The 24,786-nt window shown below is 41.8% G+C and overlaps 1 protein-coding gene across 10 annotated transcripts in view; it reads left to right on the top strand.

Annotated features, from left to right (window-relative positions):
* The window catches only part of RARB (retinoic acid receptor beta), a 334,649-nt gene that overhangs the window by 132,504 nt on the left and 177,359 nt on the right, over nucleotides 1-24,786 (top strand). For all 10 annotated transcript variants that reach the window (XM_080385080.1, XM_080385078.1, XM_080385069.1 and 7 more), the window contains one exon: nucleotides 6,919-7,420. In XM_080385080.1, the coding sequence (XP_080241206.1) occupies nucleotides 7,243-7,420 (178 nt within the window). In that variant the 5' untranslated portion in view covers nucleotides 6,919-7,242. The remainder of the gene's footprint in view (nucleotides 1-6,918; nucleotides 7,421-24,786) is intronic.

The following is a 24,786-nucleotide window of genomic DNA, read 5'->3' as shown; positions in this document are numbered from 1 at the left end:
GAACACCAACCAGCAAACCAGCCCAACCCTCACATTGTGCTCTAGCGCTTTCCCTTTAAGAAAACCATATCTCTCGCCAGATGCCTGCATCTCTTTGATACAGAAGGGTACACTAAGTTCCATCTATAAACAGAATCCACTAATTAAGAGTAATTGCTTCGGAGATTGGTACAGACTATTCAGCATCAGATGCATGTTCCTCTCAGATATCCATTAGCCTCTAATAAGATAATGCAGATGTGCCAGTCTGTTTCCTGTTTCCTTCTATTGTACCTTTATTGCCGTATATGGACCAATGGGATGGGCTGAACAATAAGTGGATGTCCTTTTGCTCCCGGAGCCCTTCTCAAAGGAATGTTTGTTATTAGATTGCTTTTTCTGTTTAGTTTCACATCACTATGCTAATAAAGGAAACATAACACTCCAAAGGCTGCTTTTTTTTGGTTTGGGTTTGGGTTTGTTTTTTTTTTTTTTTTTTTACTTCTGCCACGGTAACTAGTTTATTGTTTAATTAAATTTGTTGGATAGCCAAGAAAACAAAAATGCAACATCTCTCAGTCAGTGAAGGCCAGTGGAAAACAGAGTATGCCCCTTTATCAAATAAAGTTTCCATGCATTTTTAAGAGTTTCAAGGCAGCATGGTTATCATGTTATTGTATCTGACTGATTTACACTTGGGTCGTGCTAAATCTGCTGAATTATTCAGTACTACTCAATGCAACACCATCAGCTAGCATAATAGAAAGCATATGCATAATCAGGGATTTCAATACAAACTGTACATTAAATACAGTAAGGGTTCTCAAAACTATTAGATCTTGACTTGTTTTGAAAACAGCATTAGAATATGTTTCAAAGCCCTCTAATAAATAAGGACTCCATCAACTCTGTCCCTTGGGAAAGAGATGTAATATGTTGTTGAAACGTTTTGCAAGCAAAATTTCTCTGGAATTGTGTTTGTTGCTGGGAGAGGAGCAACTTGCCTCTCCCGTCTTGCTGCCCAGGCTGCCCTTGCAGTCCAGAGGTTCCTGTTGTAGGAGTTAGCCTAAGATTTAAAAGAGAGAGGATTTTTGGCGTTGGCAGGAAAATGGGAAATGAACTTAGAAGAGACTTCCTCCATGACCCTGGAAACTTTGGGGACAACCATGCTCCAGACCACTGGGCTTGGAGCAGCAAATTCCCCAGCACCCAACTCTGTGCAGAGCCTGTCCTCGTGTTGTGTGCCTTTCCTGCATTTGTGGGTTTGTCACCTAGTTGTAAAGGAAGAGCAGCAGTGGTTCATTATAGTAGAAAGGTTTAGGGATAGTGGATTTAGCTTAGAAGTTTGCTGTGTGTCACAGTCGCGGGTATCTTGAAATGACTGCTGAATTTCAAACAGTGCTGCAGGTAGGGCAGAGCTCCCAACTAATCTTTTCAGAAGTGAGGGAAGAAAAAAAAAGGCAAAAATCCTGAATTACTTGCAATGCTGACAACTTAATTCCCTGCCATGGACAGTGAGAGGGGAGGAAGAGGAATGTGGAGTGGGGGTGATGTTGGCAGAAGGTGGGGCAGAGCATAATCTTTCTACTGGCACAGGACTATAAGCTAAGCCTCCTGGCTTGGCTTCTTGCCTATCCAGATGTTGATGTGTGTCAAAGTCACTTGTAACAGCAAAAGGGTTTTATAAATTCAAATAAAATCTTATGCAAGTGCAAAATTCAGAAGGATGAATTATGTTACAATAATACCAAATAGTGTTACCAAGTGTAAGCTAACTAATACAACGAATAAGAATCAATTAATTTAATACATTCTAGAAGAACTGATGTATGTGTGGAAAGTAGAACTGTTTTCTATAGGAAATCCTGTGCAAAATGCATGGAAAGCTAAGAGACAGTAAGAAAAGTTGGGTCAGTGTTTATCCAGCAAAATTTGGAGCAGATATTCAAAATTTGTGGTTTTAAACTTCTCTTTGACTACACAAACACCAAGAAGAAATATGGAAAAGACGGGTACACCTGCTGCATTAACTGCAGCTGATAAATATTCTGTCTGTTCTGTGGTAGAGCTACTGTAGCCTCCTTCCCCTGTGGCCATCTGCTTTATCACTGAAGTCAAGTCAATAAAAGGTCTGTAAAAACCAAAAAGGAGGCATATGTTCTGTCAAAGAAGAGTCATTGGCTGCTGTTCAATGTGATGTAGTGCACAATGTGATCATCTCTTGGTGAGCCTTCAAAGAAACTTTTCTGTATGATCCTTTTCCATACTGTTTGTGCTAACGGCCTTGTACCCATGAACAGTCACTAAGGACAAGTCTAATGGAAGAGGATTTTCATCGTATGCTGGGTAGATCCTCTGAACTGCTTTGACGACAGCTATTTTCTGAAAATTTTGCCTCATGCATACAGGGCAGAAATCCATGCTGTTGCCTCACATGAATGGGTGTTCAACCACCACCAAGGTGACTCTGCGGTCAGTCTGGCTTGCTCCTTCTGGGGTTGCTCCTCAGCTGTGGTAGCTGGCTCTTCCTGTCCCGTTTAGGGTAGGCTCATTAGCTCCCTTATCAAGGGAATCCAAGTGTAGGCCAGAGGGAGAGTACGTTCAAGGTCCACACAGCATGGAAAGGATGCTTCTGGGAAGTGTCACAGTCCAGAGAGGATGTGCTCCTTTAGCTGTGGGTGTTTACCATAGCACATGACAGCAAAGGGAAATACGCTCAAAGCTGGCACCTGTACAGTGTCTTACAGTGTTTTGCATGGTGGTGAAGGTTTAGTTGAGCAAAACAGATGTTTTCACCTTGGAACTATTTGCCGCGTAATGGTCTGCAGCTGATGTCCAATGCTGGGATCTTCATCAGTGAGTTGAGGGGCATCAACGTGTCAGTCTGGTGACACAAGCGAAGTCTTGCCTTGTGAGTTTTCTTTAATGCCATGGAACTGGCATGAATGGGGACAACTGATTTTTGAGTTTCCTATGCTGCAATACTTTCTACTTGTGATGTCCTCTGCTGTGCAGTGGTGGGGGTGATGGGTTTGTAATATCTGTTAGCAAAGCTGGTGACTTGAAGTCCCTCAGTAATCACAGAACACGAGTGGTGTTTGCTTCTTTACAAGAAGCTGGAGTTGCTGGAACGTAGGTATCTGCCTACAATTTCCTCCTCAACCATTGTATAGGTGTTCGGCCATGGGAACATTTATAACATCTGCTACTCCTGAGAGACCCTACTTGGAGTCAAATAATACACTGTTTAGGGTATCACGCCTTCTACACTGTCTTCCCTCTCTACCTTTATTTGGAGGGAAGAGCTCTTTGGAGACGAATAACTGCTGAAGGCTTATCTCCAGCACAGCTATCTGCAGGAAATTTCCCACCATGAGGGGTGAAAGGAAGGTGATTTTTGAGTAAGGCAAGAGAAACCTACTTTCTGGTAGTAATTTCAGTGTATAATTACACCTCACATAAAATTATAAGGATACAGAATTACAGGATTATTATTTAGTTTTGGCACTGTTAGCTATTTCCTATGGAGTTGTGTACTGAGGAGCTATAATGCTGCTGCATTTTGTCATGACCAGGTCCATCACAGAACATACTCCTCCAGTGGTGAGGAAGTGACCAAAGTTTCCCTGAGTGCCCCTTTTTCCCCTCTGACCTAAAGGAGTTGCTGCTTTTCTGAAGATTTGTCAAATATAAAAATATATCTGATGTTGTGATTGTGGGATTATATATAATTTATCAGCTCTACATTTTTCTGGGTAATAGAAATATAATTGAAGATATTGGATAGTTTTTTGCAGTTGACGGCTTGATGTCCAAGTGGAGATCAGACCAGGAATGAGTGGCGTTCCTCAGGGGTTGGTACTGGGGCAGACGCTAACACCTTTGTTGGTGACATGGACAGTGGGCTTGACTGCACCCTCAGCAAGTTTGCCAACGACACCGAGCTGTGTGGTGTGGTTAACATGTTGGAGGTGGAAGGGATGCCATCCAGAGGGACCTTGACAGGCCTGAGAGGTGAACCTCATGACATTCAACAGCGCCAAGTTCAAGGTCCTGCATGTGGGTCGGGGCAATCCCAAGCACAAATACAGGCTGGGCAGAGAATGGACTGAGGGCAGCATTGAGGAGAAAGACCTTGGGGGTACTGGTTGATGAGAGGTTCAACATGACCCAGCAATGTCCACTTGTAGCCCAGAAAGCCAACTGTACCCTGGGCCACATCAGAAGCAGCGTGGCCAGCAGGTTGAGGGAGGTGATTCTCCCCCTGTGCTTCTCTCTCATGAGACCCCACCCAGAGTACTGTATTCAGCTCTGGGGGGCCCCAGCAAAAGACGGACATGGACCTGTTGGGAGTGAGTCTAGAGAAGGGCCACAAGGATGATGAGAGGGCTGGAGCACCTCTGCTATGAAGCCAGGCTGAGAGAGTTGTGGTTGTTCAGGCTGGAGAAGGGAAGACTCTGGGGACACCTTCTAGCAGCCTTCCCGTATCTACAGGGAACTGTAAGAAGGATGGGGACAGACTTTTTAGTGGGGCCTGTAGCAATAGGGCAACGGGCAGTGACTTTAGACTACAAGAGAGTATGTTTAGATTAGAGATAAGGAAGAAATTCTCTACTGCAAGGGTGATGAGACAGTGGAACAGGCTGCCCAGAGAAGCTGTGGATGCCCCATCCCTGGAAGTGTTCAAGGCCAGCCTGGATGGGGCTTTGGGCAAGCTGGTCTGTTGGAAGGTGTCCCTGGCCGTGGAACTAGATGATCTTTAATGTCTCTTCCAACCCAAACCATTCTATGATTCTGTGCTTTTATGAGATGAATTTTATTTCCAAAGCCCTACATAATTTAACAATAGGTGACCTTGTTCTGTGATTGATTTAATGCATAGAATTTGGGGGCTGGTTTTCATCAATGACCTTCCCCTCTGCTTTTTTGCACACATTTTGAAGCGTGGTATTGTTGTGGCTCTTGTGGAGTTTCTTTAGAAAACATTAGTTCTGTGTGTATTCCTTTGATACTTCACTTTCCCTGTTTCTTAAGCTTCATAAAGCTTTAACAGTCACCTGCAATGGTTCATCTCATTTTGTGTTGTTAATGAGTCGATATATTTTGGCTGTTAAGGCTTCCTTAAAAGATCTGTCTGGTTTCACCAGTCTCTAGGCACGTGGTCCTCGAGCTCGGCATGGCCAACAGCTGTGCATTAGCTCACTATACCCCCCATTACAGTCTCATCCCTGCATATGTCTGTCTCCATTAGCATTAAAGGTATTTTTTGCATAATTTACACGGTTATCAAATACTTACAAGCTACATTTCTGTTATCCCCAAGCAGGCTGCACTCAGCAGAAATCGCTGTCTGAAAACATGCACAGCTGGTAACCTTTGCTGGTATTCCACACAGAGCAGAAACACTCCTCTGCTCTCTGACAGGCAAACATATGCATTTGGGGTTGGGTTTATTCCTTTTTTTCCTTGCTCATTTGAATTCTTACCGACAACTAGTAGACAGTAGCAGTAGTGATAGTCAACGTTGCATTGTCACAGTTTCCTTCCTCTGCATCAGTTTTGCTTCGTGACCTTGACAAGTCATTTCACTGCTGCCTTTATTTTCCCACCCAAAAATCTTCTTGCCTTTGGTTTCAGGCTATAATTTCAAAGAATTATGAATAAAAATGCTATATAGTGGTGGATGTTGTTACTGATCATTGACTGTATCAGATGCAAGGGCACATAGCATGTTGTCTCAGGAAGCAAAGCCTTTAGGCGACCCTGGACTGCCTTGCATTTGGGTGCTTGAGTTTGCTCTCTGGCTCCTACTGTCTCCCTCCGACAGGGTGTGTTGGAGGGGATGGATGACTCCTCATGCAGGGTGATGCTTAGGAGCCAGTTGCAGTACTTCCACTTCCCAGCTTTTACCTGGAGCGGTGTGCAAGTAACTATGGGAGTAAAGTTTGCACTATGGAACAATTGCAGCCTTTCTAGTAGCTTACAAGACACTAGTAGCACTTACCTAGTGTTGCACAAGCAGGTTGTTTCCAAGAGCAGCCGTTTGCTGTACGTGGACTTAAACAAGCAGTAGCAAATTTCACTGCTGAGAAGTGCCCTGTTGTCAGTCTGAGATTTTCAGTACAGAGACTGAGAAAAGGAAGACCCCTTGGTAGGCACCAGCCATTTGGGTGAAACACTAAGGAAGGTGTGTAGCTGTAGATGACTTTGAAAATGCTGGTCATGACAGAGCACAGGAGCAGTGTTACTGCCATCATGTCACTTGGCTTATGAAATAACAGGTGCTTGTTTATATGGTGATAAAGGCAGTTCCTCCTCCCCCCCCCCCCCCCCCCCCCCCAAGAAAAATAAAAATGAAAAAAGAGAGAATGATCGGTGAGGGCTCTTACATGTCAATAGGATAAACTAACTATCCTTTGTAAGAACAATCATTGGTAAATAAATTAGTATTTAGATTTAGTCCAATACAAAATCACCCTCAGACACAAGTCTCCAGTGCCCTGCCTGAGCCATGGCATTGGAGCAAGCAGAGAGCCTCCTCAGTGTCGTTCATTCTTCTATGTGGAAACTCAAAGCTTTCATGTACATGGAAATTTTTTAGAGGTTGATTTTTTTTAATTTTTTTTTTTCTCCACTGGTATCAATATTTCAGGTAGTTGTTGATGCATCAGTTTCAAAACTGGCGATTTCCAAACCAAGATTGCCGCTACCAGAAATTGCTTTTGGTGTAACCCATTGGGCAGGGAAATCAAGTTAATGGGTGTTCTGCTGTTAGCTTCAGTAGAGTAAGAATTTTACCCCCAGGTAAGCTCATCTTGTAGGATACTGATAAATAAGTAATCACTTAACAAAAGTAGGAGAGGAATGAAATATTTTTGTATGTGTATATATTAAAAATATGTATATTATAATCAATATATTGTTTTCTTTTTCCCACAGGCTCTGTGAGTATGTGTCTGTAGAGAGCAACTGTCCCCCCAGAAAAACATTTGCATAAGCAACTGAACTGCACTCTGATACCCAAAGTAAGAAGACTTTCTGCCCACGGTCTGTAAGAGCAAGAATGTCCTGGGAAAGAGAACAGTAAGAAGCAGCGATGAAATATACGACAGACCTGATCGAGTGAATTACCTTCTCACCATCACACAGTCCAGCTCAAGCTGTACCGGTAGGCTTGACAGCCCCCTTCATTCACAAGTTGAAGTATCTGTTTGCTGGCCTGGAGTGATGCAACATAATATTTATACACTGTGAAGTGTTAACATGACAACCAGTAGCCGCACATGTCCAGTACCAACAGTGAATGGACATATGACTCACTATCCAGCAGCACCATATCCATTACTTTTTCCTCCAGTCATCGGTGGACTGTCACTACCTTCCCTCCATGGACTCCAGAGTCACCCACCAACTAGCGGATGCAGCACCCCGTCACCTGCAAGTAAGTGCTTGGTATTAACAGCTTTTATTGACCAGTTTTCCTCTAACGAAGACTGATCGTGTTTGTTCTGAAATTGTTTTAAAGAGTAATTGCAGTTGTTCATCTGTGATGTATTTTACTTGGGCGAAGACCATGCATTTGATTTGAAATACTACTTTCACTTAATCTTGTTTTTATAAAAAATAAACATGCAACTATATGACATACCAAAGCTGTGGAGACCAGGGATGATAAAATCTGCTATGGATTTTGGCATATTCTGCATTGTTGTGTTAGCTGCAGAATCTGATGTTGCGTTTAAAGAAAAATTGACTGTTGTGTATTCATGAGCAGAGGTGATTCCTCAGTACAGAATTCTCTTAAGTTGCAATTAATACTGCTTTTGTATTCTTCCTTAAGTACTGCTTTCTTCCTGGGCAGCTTGTGAAGAGCAGCCCAGTGGACAATTAGTAGCTATGAGCTGCCTATGGCTGCAGAATGAGCCCTTGAGTCTATGGTTGAGTTCCACATGCAGCACACTCAAATTTTCAGCACCACTGAGTGTATTAGCTGGGCAAGGGGTTTTTTATCACTTTATGGTGAACACACATTTTCTGCTTGGTCTTAGTTTTATATATGTTTAAGTGGCTCCAAACAAAGCTATCCCAAGTATAAACTCTTTAAGTAGCGTCACGTGGACAAGATAACATCTCTGGAGGTCTTTACAGTGGGTGACTGATGTATTTATCACCCATGTGAAGAAAACTGGAATGCATACAGCTTTGCAGGTCAGTTTGTTGTGAAGGTGCTTGTCTAAATACATTACTGTGATTGTTCAATATGAGAAGGTCTTGACTGAGCAGCACATTTGCAGAAAAACCACACTTTCTATTAAAGGGAAAAGAGACTTGTTGTAGCAGTGCCCCCGGTACATCTTTGAACAGAAAGCACGTGAAGTTAGAGCTCCAAACATGAACAGGAAAAAAACAGTGAAGACAAAACTTCTGAAGAGTGGTGTACACTGGTAAATACCAAATGTATATGATCAGGTATGCAGAGTTTTTCCTTCCCATGAATTGTTCCTGTGGAATTAAGACTGCATCGTGGATGCATTGTTAATGATTAATAAACCAGTCAGCATTCAGCCTTTCAAAAAAATAGTGCCAAGTACGAATTTCTGTCAATATGTGAACAAAGTGGCTACTTCTGTGTCTTTGGGTTTGCGTCTTTATGCCCTGGTCCCAGCATTTTTAGGGCAGTACTTTTGTCAAGGTGCTTTGCAGCACTGGCTTGCCTTGCCTGATCATGAAAGCCTGGCAGCTGTTGTGCATACCTCAAGGCAATAGTGTTTGAAAATACCAGCTAAAATTGGCAAGATAGGGAGGAGGGTGACTTGAATGAGAATGTCTTTTCAGACACAATCCCCAGCAGGAGGACCCTTCTGGTTTATACCTCTGTCTTCTTACCTTTGCTGACAACAGTCTGGGTTGTTCTGAAACCTCTAGACTTCGGATTCTGGAGCTTGAGGTTAATGTTGCTAAAGCCATAGAAACAAGTTCTTGGAAACAAGCAGGTTGAGCTTTGGGTTATATTACAGGTTTTTGGTTTTCATTGTGCATTTTTTTGTAATTTTTTTTTTTTTTACAACAAAGCCACACAAATGGGCCAAGGTCAGCATGACTGATGGCCTCTATTAAAGTTAGAATGTATACTGGGTGGTGGAAGGGTATAGATCTCACTTGCAAAGACCTGAAGAAATTAAAATTTGGCCAAACCACTGCTCTCTATGTGTTAGACGCTATTGTACTATTTATTTTCCAGATTCCTTCCATTCATGCAGAATCCAATAGAAATTATTTTACATAACAGGAATGCTATAAAGATCTCTTTAATCTTTTTAAAACAGTGCAATTCAACAGCTTCTATTTGAAGTTACAGTCATTCAAGCCTTCATGTTATTGTCCTGTTTTATTTGTTCTGTCTTGGTTTTAGACTTGCCGTGATGGCAGAAAACCTTATACCAAGTTGCACTGTTATCTTAATCTACTGTTGGGGTAGGCATCTCCAGTCCTGTTAGACATACAGTGTATTTTAGATGTATGAATTTTGTGGGCACAAGGGGCTTACAATAAACGTTCAGGATGGAGTGATTTAGTTTCATTGATTTTAATAATGGTGTTGCTTCCGTGACCTGTGACTTGGCTTCTGTTTTTATACTGAGATACATAGTGCAAAATACTTAATAATTAGAGGGCTGGTCACAGTGCTGAAGAGGTCAGAAGATGAAAAAAATACCATTTTTATGCATACATGAACTACGCATTAGCACTGAACAAGACCACGGTCAAGAAGATCATTACTTTTATAAGTCCGATTGATTTACCTACCACTGTTTTACCCCTTGCTGCACAGAGCAGACGTTTTCACTCCTGAGATCAGATGGCACGCAGGGTTCCCTGGTTGCACTAATAATGAGGAATTGCTTCTATATTTTTTAAAAAAATATTTATATATATCAAAGATTGTTTCAGGAGGTTACTGCTTAGCTCATTTAGAAATGGTAAGGGAAGGCGAAACTGGAGGCATTCCCGTGCTTTTTGGGTCATGCGCCAGCCCCACAGGATTCGGCGCTCTGCCAGACAGGGAGCAGCTGTGGGAAATGGATGCTTAACAAAAGTCCTGCAGAGCCTGACATGTTTGCAACAGGAAAATCACAAAATGTTAGTGAAATATTTGGAGGAGGCTGAAATAAATATGGGTAAATAATTGTTACATAACATTTTATTGAAGTGAAAGCATCTCAGGTTCAGGCAAGTGGGATCGCACGGGCACACATGGGCGATTCTGGTGTCTGGGCAGCATTGCTCTGCTCTTTATTAGTCCTGGAGGAAGGGACCCGTCTTGCCATCATGAGAACTAATGCTGGTAGTGCTGTTGCCAGAGACCAGTAAGGCAACTGTCACAGTGTTAGAAAACCAGCTTAAAAAGAGTTTACCTTCTTTATGAAGCATCTGTTGTGGATCAACTGCAACTTTTAATTTCTAGAAAAAGACTAATTATAAAAAATTATCTTAAAAAAAACCCTAACCAAGTGAAGCACCACCTGAAATTTGAGAGGGCAGGCATGTAAAGGCACATCGCTCAGTGTAGTGTGTCCACCGAGTTGAAAACTGGTGAGGTGTCTTTGTATTATGGCTGATGGCAAGGCACACAGCAATGTTGCCGTTTCACAGGTGGATCTCAGCACGGGGAAGATGAAGCCATGCTGCTCGTTGGTGGAGTGTCTTTGTAAGGCTGGTTTCTTTAATGTTACATCACCAGAGCGAGTTTTACAGCATTAGTTTGACATGGGTAAAGACTACTACATTAACAAAGCCAGTTGGTGTGAGCTGTAGACTGTGTCATGGGGGGAGGAAGAAACTTACCTGAGCTAATGCTGTGATGAAAATAGTCACTGAGTGCATCCTAGATCCGATTAAAGTAGGGTCTAGACAATAACCACCGTGGGAGTCACTAAATAATAAAACACTTTGGTGGGCAATTGTTCTCTTTCTGCTTGGATTGAGCATCCTGCTTGAACGGGGCGATGTGCATAGACCATGACATTTGATGGGCACAACCCCGTATTCTGCCTTTAGCCCCCCACCACATTTTGGCCCTTAGGCTGCTGATGTGAGCCTTTGGATCCTCAGTATTTTGCTGTCATTTGTGGCAAGGGAGGAGTAGGAGTAGCTTGGTAAGGGGGCAGGGGAGAGCAGTGAACCTGATACAAGAATGTCCTGGAATTCATGTAAACTTAGTGAGATTGCTTCATCCAGATGAAATAAATAAATAAATGTGAATATGTTATTTAGAGGGCTGTTGGGATGTCAGGGAGAAAAATCCGAACTAAGGTCATTCATTGTATTTTGGCCAAGCTTTTCCATACTCTCCTGTCTGGGGTGTTTTTAAAGTGCATTGTAAAGAATAAAGGACTTTATATTCTTTTTTATGTAAATCTTTTTAAGTATGTGAAAATGTATGGAAAGTAAGATCATCTGAGGAACTGCAAGAGGTAAACAAGGAGCTAACTACACCATTACTTCCCGGTAGTGCTATGCAAATACTAATTATTATATTTAGCAGTCAGTGTTGCATCGCAGGCTTTTCAGACATGTCCAGGCAAGGCAGATTGTTGTTTTAAGTGTTGTTTTCTGCTGGAATTGTTTTTCCTTCTATTACTGCTGGTTATTTACCACTTGAACTCCAACTTAAAGATTGCTTGCTCCCCCCCCCCCCCCTCCCACCCCCTTCTTCTGGGAAATGGATTTTCCACTGGTATCATTGAAAGAGTACAGTTAAATCCAGTGTTACTGGTGTAGTACTGCAAGATATTTTTGCCAGCCCCACCCATTGCAGGAATTCATTTACTTTTCCAGTTCTGTTGTTAATCATTATATTGACACAGAAAGTCCTCCCAAAAGCACTCTTTGGCAGATTGCATTAAATATGAATAGCAGATATTCATTACGATGTGTTGCCCCCAAGAGAACTCTAAACTATCTGCACTACTCATGAACAGGCAAATACACTAATTCTCCAGCTATTCAAATTATTTTCAAATAGTTTAGTGTGTCTCTAATAAAAACAAGAATGTCTCTGTTTTCCTTAATTACTTAAAAGGTCAAGGACTCCCACATCTCACTTTACTTCACAAAAAGGGGAATATTTCTGCTGGAGGTTGGAGTATGGTTAATACATGATGGATTTTCTTCCCTCAGCACAGTTACTGAGGCAAGTGCTGTCTGTTGTGGACTAAAAAGAAAAACCCCTCAGCACTCTCTGGCGCTCTAAAATTGTCTGAAATAATATTATAATAGTTGTCTTGAATTAGGAAAGAATACATGAATCAACCTCACTTGATTATGTTGTTGAGCTTTTTCATGCCTTCTAATTTTAGTGTGGTGTCTCCCTTTTTTCCAGTTCTGTCTCCCTAGGAAGGCTTGCTACATAGTCATTTACATGTGTCTGCAATTAACATATGACTTCTAAGAGTTTTTAATGTACCTATTCAGTGCATGTATTGCCTGTCTTTATGGAGAAGATGGAACATGTGTTTGCATTCAGAAAGAGGGGGATAAACAGAATATGGATATCAGATTTCTTAGCTACAGCCAGTGTTGCCTCATGCTGGCAAGTCTGAGGAGCAATGTCCAGATGGTACCTTGCAGACATCATTCGTGACCTCGGAAACTACCATTTCTTTTCAGTTCTTTCTTTTGTTTATATTATGGGGGTTTTCCTGGTTGGGCTCTTTGTGCAGCTTGAAAGCATCCACGTGTCAATTAATAAAACTGTGTTACATTTTCATTTTCTGATTCTAGTTAACCTGAAACTGTCAAAAAATTAAACTTATTTTTTCACGTTAGAGCTTCATTTTTCAGTACTGCCCCTTTTTAAAAAAAACAGGAGTGAGCACCTCTCAACTCTGTGCCCTTGCCATAGCTGTGCTAGGCCAAGGTGAATCTTCAGCACCCTGCAGATGCAGTCCACTTCAGATTTTCGTGGGCAGCATGCTCATCTGCAAGAAATTAATTCTGGGTGTGTATAGACAAGAATTTGCTTCCTGGGAGCAAGCCAAATTTGGAAATTTTCTGCTCTGGCAGGGGGAGTGTGTGGCGTAATTCTGGCACGTGCTCTGTATAATGGCTCTCTGCATCCCTCGTAGACCTGCTGTAGCGTGAAGGAGCCCAGTGTCTGGAAGTCTCGTAGAAGCTATCAGAGAATTGCTCCTTCCCTTCTTATGGGCCCTGAAGTAAGGAAATTCCCCAACAAAATGCCTTCTTACCTAAGGTTGGAAATACGTTTCTGTGGAGTATTGTGAATGACCTTTTCCTTTGTTCTGGCCCAACAAAAATAACACCCAGTAGCTGCCAGTGTTTGGGATGTCAGGAATGAAGAGAGAAGGGCTGGTTCCAGTCCCCTTCTGCTGGGTCCTGCTGGGTGACTCCTCTGTCGCCTCTCTGCCCCATGATGGTGGGTTTGCTGTCAATTCATCCATTGCAAATGAAACACACAGTATATCATTCAAAAGGAATATAATGACAGACTTAGGGTTTGGCAGGGTAGTGGCACCAAATTTTTCTCAATGTCTGATGTGTTTCCAATCCAAACTGATAGGTGCAGTCTTTCGAAATTGTTAATCGTGTGATAGATCATGTTATTGAAAGCGAACATAAGCTTTTGTTTAGCCAGGTTTCCATCTGAAGGCATATGTTTAGCAGCTACAGTTTTACGAAAACCTAATCATGTTATTTTAATTACGTGGAGAGTTTCCATTCAGTCATGTTGCTGTGTTCAAAAGGCATGTCACCATGGGGATTTTTGTGAATAGGTTTTTTTTCTTTCCTTTTTTTTTTTTTTTTATTTCAGCTAAAATGTGCTTTTTATTTTGGCTCTGTGCTGGTCTTGGTAAGACTTTCCTCCTTTACTCTTCTTGGGTTGTTGGTTTGTGTTTACTGTGCTTTTAGCAATATGCAGCATTTAATTGGAAAGCCTTATTTAAGATTCAGATAGCACAAATTTTCTTCAGGAGAGATCGATTAATGGTTGTCCTTAGGTAGAATATCTTCCCCTTTTGTTGTTTAGGGAATATGGGGAACAAGTTGTGTTATGTGGACTTTTCAGCTGTATCAATGGCAGCATGTTTCCCATTTAAAATGATAAATACCCACCCTATCTGATGAGCCCCAAAAGGGCAGGGAATCCTTTTTCCCTTCCTTTGTCCTTCAGCACTCCGTTTCCTTTCTTACTGCCCAGAATAGGCCTACATCAGTAATATTCATAAATGATTTACAAAAGTAATTCCTGTGTAATAGCTTGGGACGTCAAGATTTTATGATGCTGCCAGATGTGCTATCAAACAAAATTATCTGGTTCAAAAAACTTGTGATAAATCTAGTCGGAAAAAATTCCCCAGGGCAAACTCACCCTCTACAAAAGTAACTGTATCTCATAAAATTGTTAGATTCTCCTTTACCACATGTTTGAAATCAGACTTAAAGCAACAGTTTTATTCACATGCAAACTTAGGTTTGGGATAACTAACAAACAGGAAGGACTGGCCTGAAGCAACAGAAGACTCCTTTCCTTTCAAAACACCACACGCACTCAGAGGAAATGTCAGAGTAAATACAGAAATATTCGGAAAACCAGAACCTGCATCCCTAAGATACTCAACTGTTTTGTCTAGATAATGCATTTTTAGAAAGGAGTTGTACCCTAAATATAGCAGGTCTCATCTGGGTTTGGCTGCTGAGCTCCCAAGTGCTGTATCTGAGCTCCCTGAGGTTGTGCAGTGAGCAATGTGCCCAACATCTGCCATTGTGCGTGTGTTCATTCCTTCATAGTCTCCACAGGGAAAAGTGCATGGGCGGTAGGGTGTGTGTTTTGGCCAGGAGTTCAGGTTTTGAAGAAGGGGAAGCACTGGAAATGCACTGGAAGTCTCTATATGGCCATGCCTCCATGCTGGAGAAGGCTGGACCAAGGCAATGCGCCCATGGCTTACACCTGCAGCTTTATGGTGGTCCTTATTTCTCAGGAAAGACCCCGAGGAAGTCCAGCTGCCTGCACAAATGAGCTTCACCAGTATAAGTAGTTTAGGTCCACTGGAGGAGCAAGGATTTTGAGCATGATTTTCATCTCATAGTTCAAGGTATTTGGGAGAGGGGCTGAAAGGCCTGGGTGGGAGCTTTTGGGGGAGAAATGCTGAGTTCAGGCAAAGGAAGTGTGTCTTGGAAGCCCAGAACAGAGCCTGAAAAGTGGGTCTGGAGGGCCTGTGGTGTGCTGTGTCTCTGGGGAACATGCTTCTGGAGTAGAGATGTTCATGGGCTCGGTGTGCTGCCTGCTGTTGCACAACATGCTTGCTTATAGCTTAAATTTAGGTGGAAGTCAGCTAATGTATGCAAGCAATAGGTGTGGACCTCCAGGTGGAGCTTGGCCTTTGCTATTTTTCAGTGCTAAGGGGCAGTCAAATTTAATTTAACCTCAGCATTAGCTTTCCTGAGGTTCATGTGTTTAAATCTAACACGCTAGGCTCATACTCACTTTTTAAAAGAAATCTGAACTTCAAGAAATAGAAGATTTTTTTAAAAAAGAGTAATGCTGTGGAAAACTCAAAAAAAAAATACTTTCCTCATCCTTTTACCTTCCTAGGGATGGATTCAGACCCTAGCATGAGTGCACAGCTCCTGTAAGGGCTGTGGAAACTCTGCCTGTGGTCACAACTGAAGATCATTCTCCTCTGTGTGTGTGCAAAAATTATCTAGTTGCTTCTTAGAAATTGAAGCCTTGATCTTTCAGCTAGCTCAGTTAATGGCATGTAAGAGTGGGTAGTGTTCATTCTGTAGATTCAAGTCTTAGATGATTTTCAAAAGCTGACTTTTACTAAAGATGTATTTTCATATTCGCAGTAATGGGGGAATATATTTTCCGAGCTATCATGGGTGGAAAAATGTATGCTTATGCAGTTGTAACTTCTCAAAGTTAAAAGTTTTCAGGTGTGTTTCAAGGCTTTCATAACATAACATACCTAACTAGAACCTTTTACAATCTGTATATTTTTTTCCAGTCAATTTTTAAATGCCTAAACATTAGTTTTTATAAAGGAAATGCCGAAAGTCCTTTAAGTATAACTAAAATAGCAGCACTTTTCCCTCCTTGTTTTTAAAATCAAAAAGAAAGATGTTCTTTAATAGTACTGAATACTCCAGGACAGAAAGGTGGTGTCCTGCTGCCTGCTCTGTGCAACCCACAGCTGTTATCAGAGGTTCTGGCCAAGGGCTTCGAAAACCTCTGGGCTCTAACAACCTCTGTGACTGTATTTGAGGGAGAAAAAACTTGGCTTCCTTTTAAGATTGAAAGCATCCAAGCCAAAAGCCGGAGCACTGCCCTGTCACGGTCAGGTCACCTTCAGCGGAAAATGCAGTGCAGTTTCCTGTGCATTGTGATTTTATTTGGGTACCATGGAAGCAGTAATGTTACACTGCCGTGGAGCGCAGCACCTGACAGGGGCAATACCTAGGGGCTACAGCAGAGCCAATGGAAATCCCCTTTATTTCTATCCTTACTCCCTTCTTATCCTCATTCCTTCCAGCCACTGAGAGATACTTGTGTGAGGGTAAAGATCCTGTAGAGAGATGCACAGACATTAAGTCTAGAGCCCTGAAATGAGGCCATGTTGTAAATCTGTAGTCTTTGGAAGAATTAACCTGCATACCAGCATTACCTAAAAGCTATCAGCAAAGACATTTGCTGGGAAATAGAACTGCATCATGTAAACAAATCGGTTTATTATATATTGCTTTTGCATAGCAATTCCAGGATCAAGAGTTCTGTTATTTGAGAAATTAAATCCTGTGAGAATCATTAAAAGTATAGAAATAGTGATGTCATTACAAAATTAACTAGCTATAAACCCATGGAGTGACATACCAATTCATAAAGGGAATAGCAAAACATAATGCAGGGCACATCTGCTGCTCCGATTCCTGCAAAACCATCAGCCTATTGGTGTCTGCAGACCACTTGAAATTGAACATCTGTTAGAAGCACTCAAAAGCAGCAGGAGAAGCCGTACACCTTGCAAAACACTTTGCTGTTGGTAACATCATCATTTCAATAGTGTATTCTTACAAAAATTGTTATAAGTCCCCTTCAAGTCCTAGATCTTCCTGGCATCGTTTCTTAAATAGTGACAGCATGAGTAATTGTAAAAATAACATGGACTTTTCTAAGGACTCTCCTAACATTTTTATTACTTTATATTTATTATACCACTGCAATGTACAAGCTGATCTAGAGTTTCCAAACAAAGAGAGAGATATGATCTCTGTTCCAAGTAGCTCAGAATCAAGAAAAGGAAGATATATGAAAAGAGAAAAGGATGTGACTTCTGGGCCGAGCAATGGAGATGAAGAAAGGCTTGCATCCCAGAAATGCAAAGCTGCATTTGAGGCTTCTAAAAAAAAAAATGGCTGGATGCATACGAACAAGACAGCCTGTGGAGACTGACTTTCTTCTTGTGAAAACCAACAGTGGGATGCTGCAGCTTATTTCACAAAACCTGCATGCACAGTTAGTGATCGATTAAGTATTGTAATTGAACTGCAATTGAACTACGTCATCTTAACTTTTAACCGAACCAGTCAGGTTGACAGTATGTTTCCCCTAGCTGTGTGGTCTGGCAGAGTCCAAGTAATTGGCAATTTTCTTCTGTTTAACAAAACCAGAAATATAGTTAAGCCAGAGAGAGAAAGATTTCAGTATTGATTAGCAGTGGTTGATTTTGCAAAGTGACCTGACAGACATTTGGAACACATCAGCTGTCTCATGGTGCTGCAGCCAAACATCTTGGATTTGCTCCCCTCCACTTTTATTACTTACAGAAGAAGCAAACTCTGCCAGGATGTTATTGGAAGGGATGTTTGCCATTTTAATATGCAGTTACTCACACAAACTCGATGAAAACATATTGCAATACTTTGATTTTTAAGAACAGGTAATTGTATTTACGTGTAGTAAAAAATGCTGTAAATTATTCAGGAAGGTGAATTAAAACGTATAGCACAAGTCACAAAAAATGCTCAGTTTTATTCAACTTAACAAGTATCAAAGTATTGTATTGGAAATGCTCCCATTTCACTTTTTTTCAATAACCAAAGAATTTTTACCTGGTCATCCAAGACAAAGCTGGAGCATTCCATAACCAAGGTAAAGCCTAGCTGAAGCAGCCCATCACTAGTACAAATATGTGGGAAGTCACTGATGTGGGCAGTTTAAATGGGGTTTCTGCCAAACCTTTGTCACCGTTCTGAAGTGCTTTGTGTGTATGCTGGTGGATTTCTAACAGTGGTGAGAATACTATACACTGGGCAACCTAGAATTTAAGAACGTAATGAAGTATACATAGGAAGAGCATTAACACTAAAAACCAGAGTGAGATAGGTGCATTTTTTTTCTCCCTAGATGTTGCTTGGTAATCCATTTTTTAGTCTGTTCTGGGCCCATAAAACTTCTTTGGCTGCCCAGAAGACTCCACAATTATAGTGCCAGTAAGAAAGTAATGAAGTGATAAGAAATGTGTGCCCCTGTTTGGTAAACTTTGCCTTTTCAGGGAAAACCCACCTGTTTCAGAAGGTCTAAACGAAGCTGTTAAAGCTGCTTTCCTGAGGTCCTACTGCTGCAAGGGCTCTCTGGAGCTGATGCCTCTCCTTTCTCATTGGATGAATTGAGTACATCTTGGGGTCTAACAGGTTTCTTCTCTTTGAGGGAAAAATGTAGTTTTGGGGTTAGGTCTGTTGCCTGAGGCTGGCAAAGAGCTATTCAATAATGTACGATCACAAAAGGAATCCAGCATCAAAAGTCCATTTTCTTACCTGTAGCTTCAAGTCGCAGTCCACCTGCCCCACTCCACCTGCTCATCCCCCAGGAGCTCTCCCTTTAATCTTTTTCTTTACTTTCTTGTCCCTGCAAGTTGTCTGGTTGTGTCTAACTTTATTTAATTGATTTCTGTGGTGGTTGTGTGTTTTGTGCTTTTATCCCATATGTGTAATTACAGAAGATGGTTGTGTTCCCTCTTTCCTTACTGGAAGAATCATTTTGTATTTATCCTCAAAGTGCAAGGGTGGCATGAGATGTTGTCTGTAGGGTGAGGGATACAGAAGTGGTTTTTAGGAAGGTGAGGCTGGTTCTTGGCAGCCAAGAAAAGGGGAGAGTGCAGTCTGGGAGGTGTCTTATGCCTGGATGATGATACAGGAGGCAGCTGGCTCCTGGGATTTGGTATAAAACAACTTGTAAAAATTTGGGAACCAGTGAACAAATTCAATTTCAAAGTTTCTCAGAGATTACTCCAACTGAGGGAGACTCTTCACCTGTGTCCGCTGAGTACTGGTCATTCTGCAAGAGTAGTGGAGAAGGCATTAGAGCCATGCTGCTGACCTCACATCACCTTTACTAAGTTTCCAGTCACAAGGTTGATGGTAAGCGTGTGTGATGATTTGAGAAAAATGTTGATCGTTGTCAATTGTCTATTGGTCCGGAAAGTTGGGAACCACTGACCTAACGTATGTCTCTAAGGTCAGGGAGACGTATTTCCAAGGATCTGTGCCCAGGATCAGGTATCAGCCTGCTAGGAGGAGCATGAAGAAAGGTTGCTGTCACAACGAAGTATCACTTTTTCTTAGGATGGACTACTTTTCCCTTATCTTTTTCCTTAGAATGCTTATCTTGCCTGACCTGATTTCAGAATACCTTGTACTCTACAAGGCACAACAATACTTTGGATCAAAACTATGTACTAGAATATGTATCATAGGGTGAAAGGGGCTTCAACAGGTTTCAAGTCCAACGAGGGGCAAATTTCTTTGTGAGCTTGTTAATCACTTTAAACAAAATTGCTCTCCAAATCATTGGGAAACACGTGATCATCTCTGTAGCCTTGTGTGCCTATGCAGGGAGTAAATAAAAGTCCTGCTGGCATGCTGGGTGGCTCTCTACACGGGCATCACTGACTGAAAAACAGCCAGAATTTGGTCTGCGCATCTTGATGTTCACCATAGGTCTCTGCAGAATGACCTAGGTCTGGCTGCCTGTGCCAATGTTTTTGTGTTCCGAGTGGTGTGCTTCTAATAAATTATTTTCTAAAATGTTAGGATCGGTCCGCCCGTGCAGTTTCTTTCCTCATAGGAGGTCATTATTTTCTGTGCAGTGCTTATGTTGGAGCAGAAGGTCTGAGACGGCTGGGGGAAAGGGGTGAAAGAGGGCAGCCAGGGCTGCTAGAAGGATTGCTGGTATTTCTGAGGGGCAGAGGGAATGGACTTCACCTGTGGCATACATTTGTTACAGATTCCCTCTAAGATCAGGAAATGAGGACGGTCAGTGCTTTGTAATTAACTGTGAGTGGAAAATCTCTGGAGATGGCTAAACCAGATTTGTCCACTTAGAGAAGAAACACCGTGAATTAACAGGTGTATGGTGCCTGTAATGTGCTACTTAGGAGTTCTCCAAGCTTGGCTGCAAACAAAATATTATCTGACTATAACAACTTTGTGAACCCAAAGGCCTTAACTGGTTTCATTATCAAGTGAGCGCCTGAGGGGAAATGCACAGATGGAAAGGCATTCCTTTCCCTTGGTATAATGCTCCCATGCCAGAGAATTTATGGCCAGGATGCAGTTGGCCCTTGCATGGGCGCCTGGTGGAGGAAATGCATGAAGATATTCTGTTTTTTTGGTTTTTTTTCTTTTCCCCTTGCAGCCTGTTTAAGGGATGAGTTTTCATTGCCATGCCCAGGCTTGAGGATGGCGTAGCTGTATGCTGCAAGCTACAACGTAGATTTGTGCTGGTCCATTCTTCTCTTTGCTGTGGTCCTTGTTCTCTCCCTGAGCAATGGGAAGAGCCCTGCCTGGAAAACACCCACTAACCTGATGGGTGGATTCAGGCTACTCTATAGTCAACGTGATGCTCAAATGGCATAATCTTCTCAGAAACTAATTTATCCCAGGATATGCTGGAGGGCTGATCAGAAATGGTATCCTAAAACTGAGTCCTTTCCCCTCCCCCCCCCCCCCCCCCCCCCCCGCCATCATCTTCTTTGGTCTGTTGTTTGTTGTTTTTTTGTTTTTTCTTTTTCTGGTGCAGAGGCAGATCTTGGAAAGATCAGCTCTTTTCTCTGTGTTTCCAGCCTGTTTGATATACTGGCTGGAGATAGCATCACCAAGGCAGAGCCTGTGGCTCAGGCAATTGTAAAGGCTACATGAGAAATAAAATTAAAATAAACATTTAAAAAAACCCCCAATGCATCTTTTAGCTAGTTGAGGTAGCTATACTCCTTTTCTGATTCATTGAGAAACCACAGGGTATCTAATTACAGTTGTCAGGAGAAAGGTATGAAAGCCAATCTTTTCTGAATGTGTGACCAGAGAAGCTGCTGTTCCCTGGAGAGGGGTCTGGTCTGTCCATTGTGGACAGCTCTTATTATGGAGAACCTGAAAGATGAGCGTGCAGAACACGTTGGGTAGTAGCCTAAAATACTGTTTTGTTTTCCAGAACTGAATAAATCCACAAAGTTTGAAATTGCACGCAGGATCCATGTTATATCTGTGTGTGTGTGTGATATTTAGACTTAGTCAAGAACCCTGAAGGTAACGAAATGAAAACTAAGTAAGTAATGAAGTTGTGGTTCAATTGTAAATGTTAATGTTTTGGGGAGAGACTGGACAAGTTCTTTTATTATTCAAGCTGGCTTGTTCCTTCCTTGTTTATATATCAGTTTGCCCTCTTTTTGAACATTGTATATGGTTTCACGGTGAAGAGTTCACAAATCTTAAAATGTTGCCTTCTTGTCAGTGACACTGATCATAGTGCAAAGGTCTTTTTAAAATTTCATACAGATCAAATAGCTCTGTTTGTTAAAAAAAAAAGGTCAGAAAAAAGGTCACCAGAATCTTTCATTGTTGGCAAAACTACCAATTTTTTTTCTTTAGTCAGGGTCATAGAAGCAACTGAACAGAACTGATATCATTGAAGATACTGATTAAAAACAATCAGCTACCCCCTTTCCCCAGCCTTCCCCCTTCTCCTAACAGACATCTGGCATGGAAAATTTAAGCTAAGTATTTTGATCAAGGCTATAAGCAACCAGAGTCTGCTACGATGGCTGCTGCTGGCAAGCATAAGAATAAGGAGCTTCTGCAGCCCTGCTTGCAGCGGCTTCTTAGTTTGAAGATGTTTTGCACAGGTGTAAAAGTGTGATGCCAAAGTACGCCTTGATATTAGCATACTGTACATTGTATCCTGTAGTTAACTGCACCCACCTGTATGTTGGTATTTCTCTGACTCTTGCCATCCTTTAAGCGGTGTGTATCTGAGGATCTAATCCATCTAAGCCTTGGACACCCTGAACTGCAAATGAAGTCAGAGCGCTGCAGGCGCACAGCTCCTGGCAGGATTATGCACCCAGTGAGCTATTGCTCTCATTATGTTGCACTGCAATATATCATCAGTGTGAAACATCATCCTAATGATGCATTAGTGTGATACATCATCAGGGGACTCCCACCAGTAATGTATTACTGCAAGTATGTTGCTACTCAGTAAGAAAATCATCTCGCAGTCCTTGTGTTGTTTCAGAACAGTATCAGTGAAGGCAAAATATGTTGCTAAACATTGATGCAGCTTCCCAATTTCCTAAGTGTGTTAATGTTGGGGGGGGGCTTCTGTACACTTGGACTTTGCAACTGTATTTTCAAAGAGGTCTCTTTGGTCTGTCTTTGGTTGCATTTCTGTTTGGAAGGAGCCAGGAATTGATTCTTTAGATTGATGGCTGGGTGGCTTGAATAGGAAGCCGTAAATCTCTTGCCCAAGTGTCTGTTATGTAATTCTTGGGGGTGGGAAAGGGTTTATGAAAACTTGGTGCCAGAATTTGCAGTTTTAAGGATTTTGCTAGTGTTGCCCTGATACATCTTCCTGTTTCAGTCACAGATACTAAGATAAATGTGTTTAAAAAGCACTGTCTTACAAAAATTAATCCCCTCCATCTCCTGAATCAACCCATTGATTTTCTTTGGTCTGCAAGATCCTATAGCAAAACAATCCTTCCCACAGGAGTTGTCTCGAAGGCAGGATTTACTTCAGGGGGCAAGGCAAATGGATGACTTCGCTTACTCTTTTGAATCACAGTGGTGGTACTGTGAGGAGCTCACCATGGGATTGCATCAGTTCCAGGGACAGCCAGATGGAGAAGTGTAGTTGTTAGCAGTCCACATAATGTAACTCAAGGATTCACTACTCACAGGACACATCCATTGTAGGATTGGAGGGTATATTAGCTATGAAACAGACATTTCTGAAAGATTTTTCCATACATGGCCAGTGTTTTCTAGAGTGATTTTTTTTAATGCATCCAGTTTACAGATGCAAGACAAGGAAACCTAAAGGGAGTTTGAACTTCGGTGTGCTTTTGAAATCTGTGTTGCATGGTTTTGATGCTGAAATGCTGCACACAAGTTGTTTTTAAAACAAAAATCTTCCCAGCAAAACCAAGGGATGGTTCTTGAATAGGCTGAACAAAATTTGGTCTCCCTTTGCTTTGCTTCTTGTTCTCTTGTATTACCATGTAACTGGACTGAGCAGCATGGTTGTGTCCTTCTTCAGATTCATCAGTCACCCCTCCTTTTCCTGTAAGGCTCGTGCAAGGTGTTCACCAACTGCTTCTGCCTACGTACCTATGTCAGTAAGATGAGGAAGTATGACAACACTGTATTTGCAGGAGCACCTACTGAGCTCTTTGTTATTGCAGCAAAATGGAGATTTATCCTTTGTTTACTGCTATAGCTTGTTTCATTCATTTGTGATGTTTTTACTGCCCTGATCCAAAGCATGCACATGTTGGTATAACACGAGGAGCACTTTGCTGGCGTCATTCTTCTTTTACTGGTTGAGTGCTCTGTAGGCTTATTTAGGCAGCAAAAGCAGTACCCCAAGCCAAAAGAACTTTAGTTGTAACTTTCTTGAAGCCTTATTTGGGCAAAGTATGAATGGCCTTAAAAGACAGTAACTAATTTATTCCTTAAAGTGGTCCTGGGTTAAGATCATCATCACAAATCACACAGTTTTTAATATTAGAGTCTCCCATACTGCTGTAAGGAATACAAACCTACTCTTGTGAAGTTCCTTCTCAAGACTGGTTTAGGCTCCCAGAGGTCCCAGGTTACTCTCCAGGAGGATGGGGAGGCTGCTGGTGCAGCACAGCTCCTCTGTGCTAATGCAGAAGAAGCCAAAGGAGCAAGCCTTTGCCTGTGTGTTGGGTAGAAGAGTGAAGCGTGGTGAATCTCCTCCCAGTGATGGCACCATGGCTGTCTGATAATTACCTTTGGTTTTAAATTAAAATGAAGATCAGCCTTGTTGTCTGCATTAAATAAGTAAACAAATCCAAAACCAAAAACTCTCTATCCAAAAGGTAGGAGTTTAAAGGCAGAGATCATTTAATGGGTTGATCTTTACAGTTTTTAAAGTTTTAAGATTGATTGCTACTTCATTTCCCTGCTGTTGTTTGATGCTACTTTGGAATCAGGTTCTCTTTCCCAGCCTGCCTGAACTCAGCCCCAGTAGTAGATAGCTTTCATCAACAAAAATTAAAAAGCTGATAGATTTAATTTTCTGATTTTGCTGCTGCTTAGGGTTTTTGTTACCTTAGGACTGTTCAGCTCATGCCTTGGACCCTTCTTGTTAGAGAAACAATGCTCTTCTCTGTGTATACAGAGCATGTAATGAATCAAGCGTTGCTGTAAATATTGTTTGCAAAGTGAAGTGTTTCTGGCAAATTCCCTCAGCTTATTGCATAGTCATAT

Source organism: Falco punctatus, assembly GCF_963210335.1.
Source record: "Falco punctatus genome assembly, chromosome: 4".
Taxonomy (NCBI): domain Eukaryota; kingdom Metazoa; phylum Chordata; class Aves; order Falconiformes; family Falconidae; genus Falco; species Falco punctatus.
Note: the sequence above shows the minus strand (reverse complement) of the source record. Positions and strands in the feature narration are given on the sequence as shown.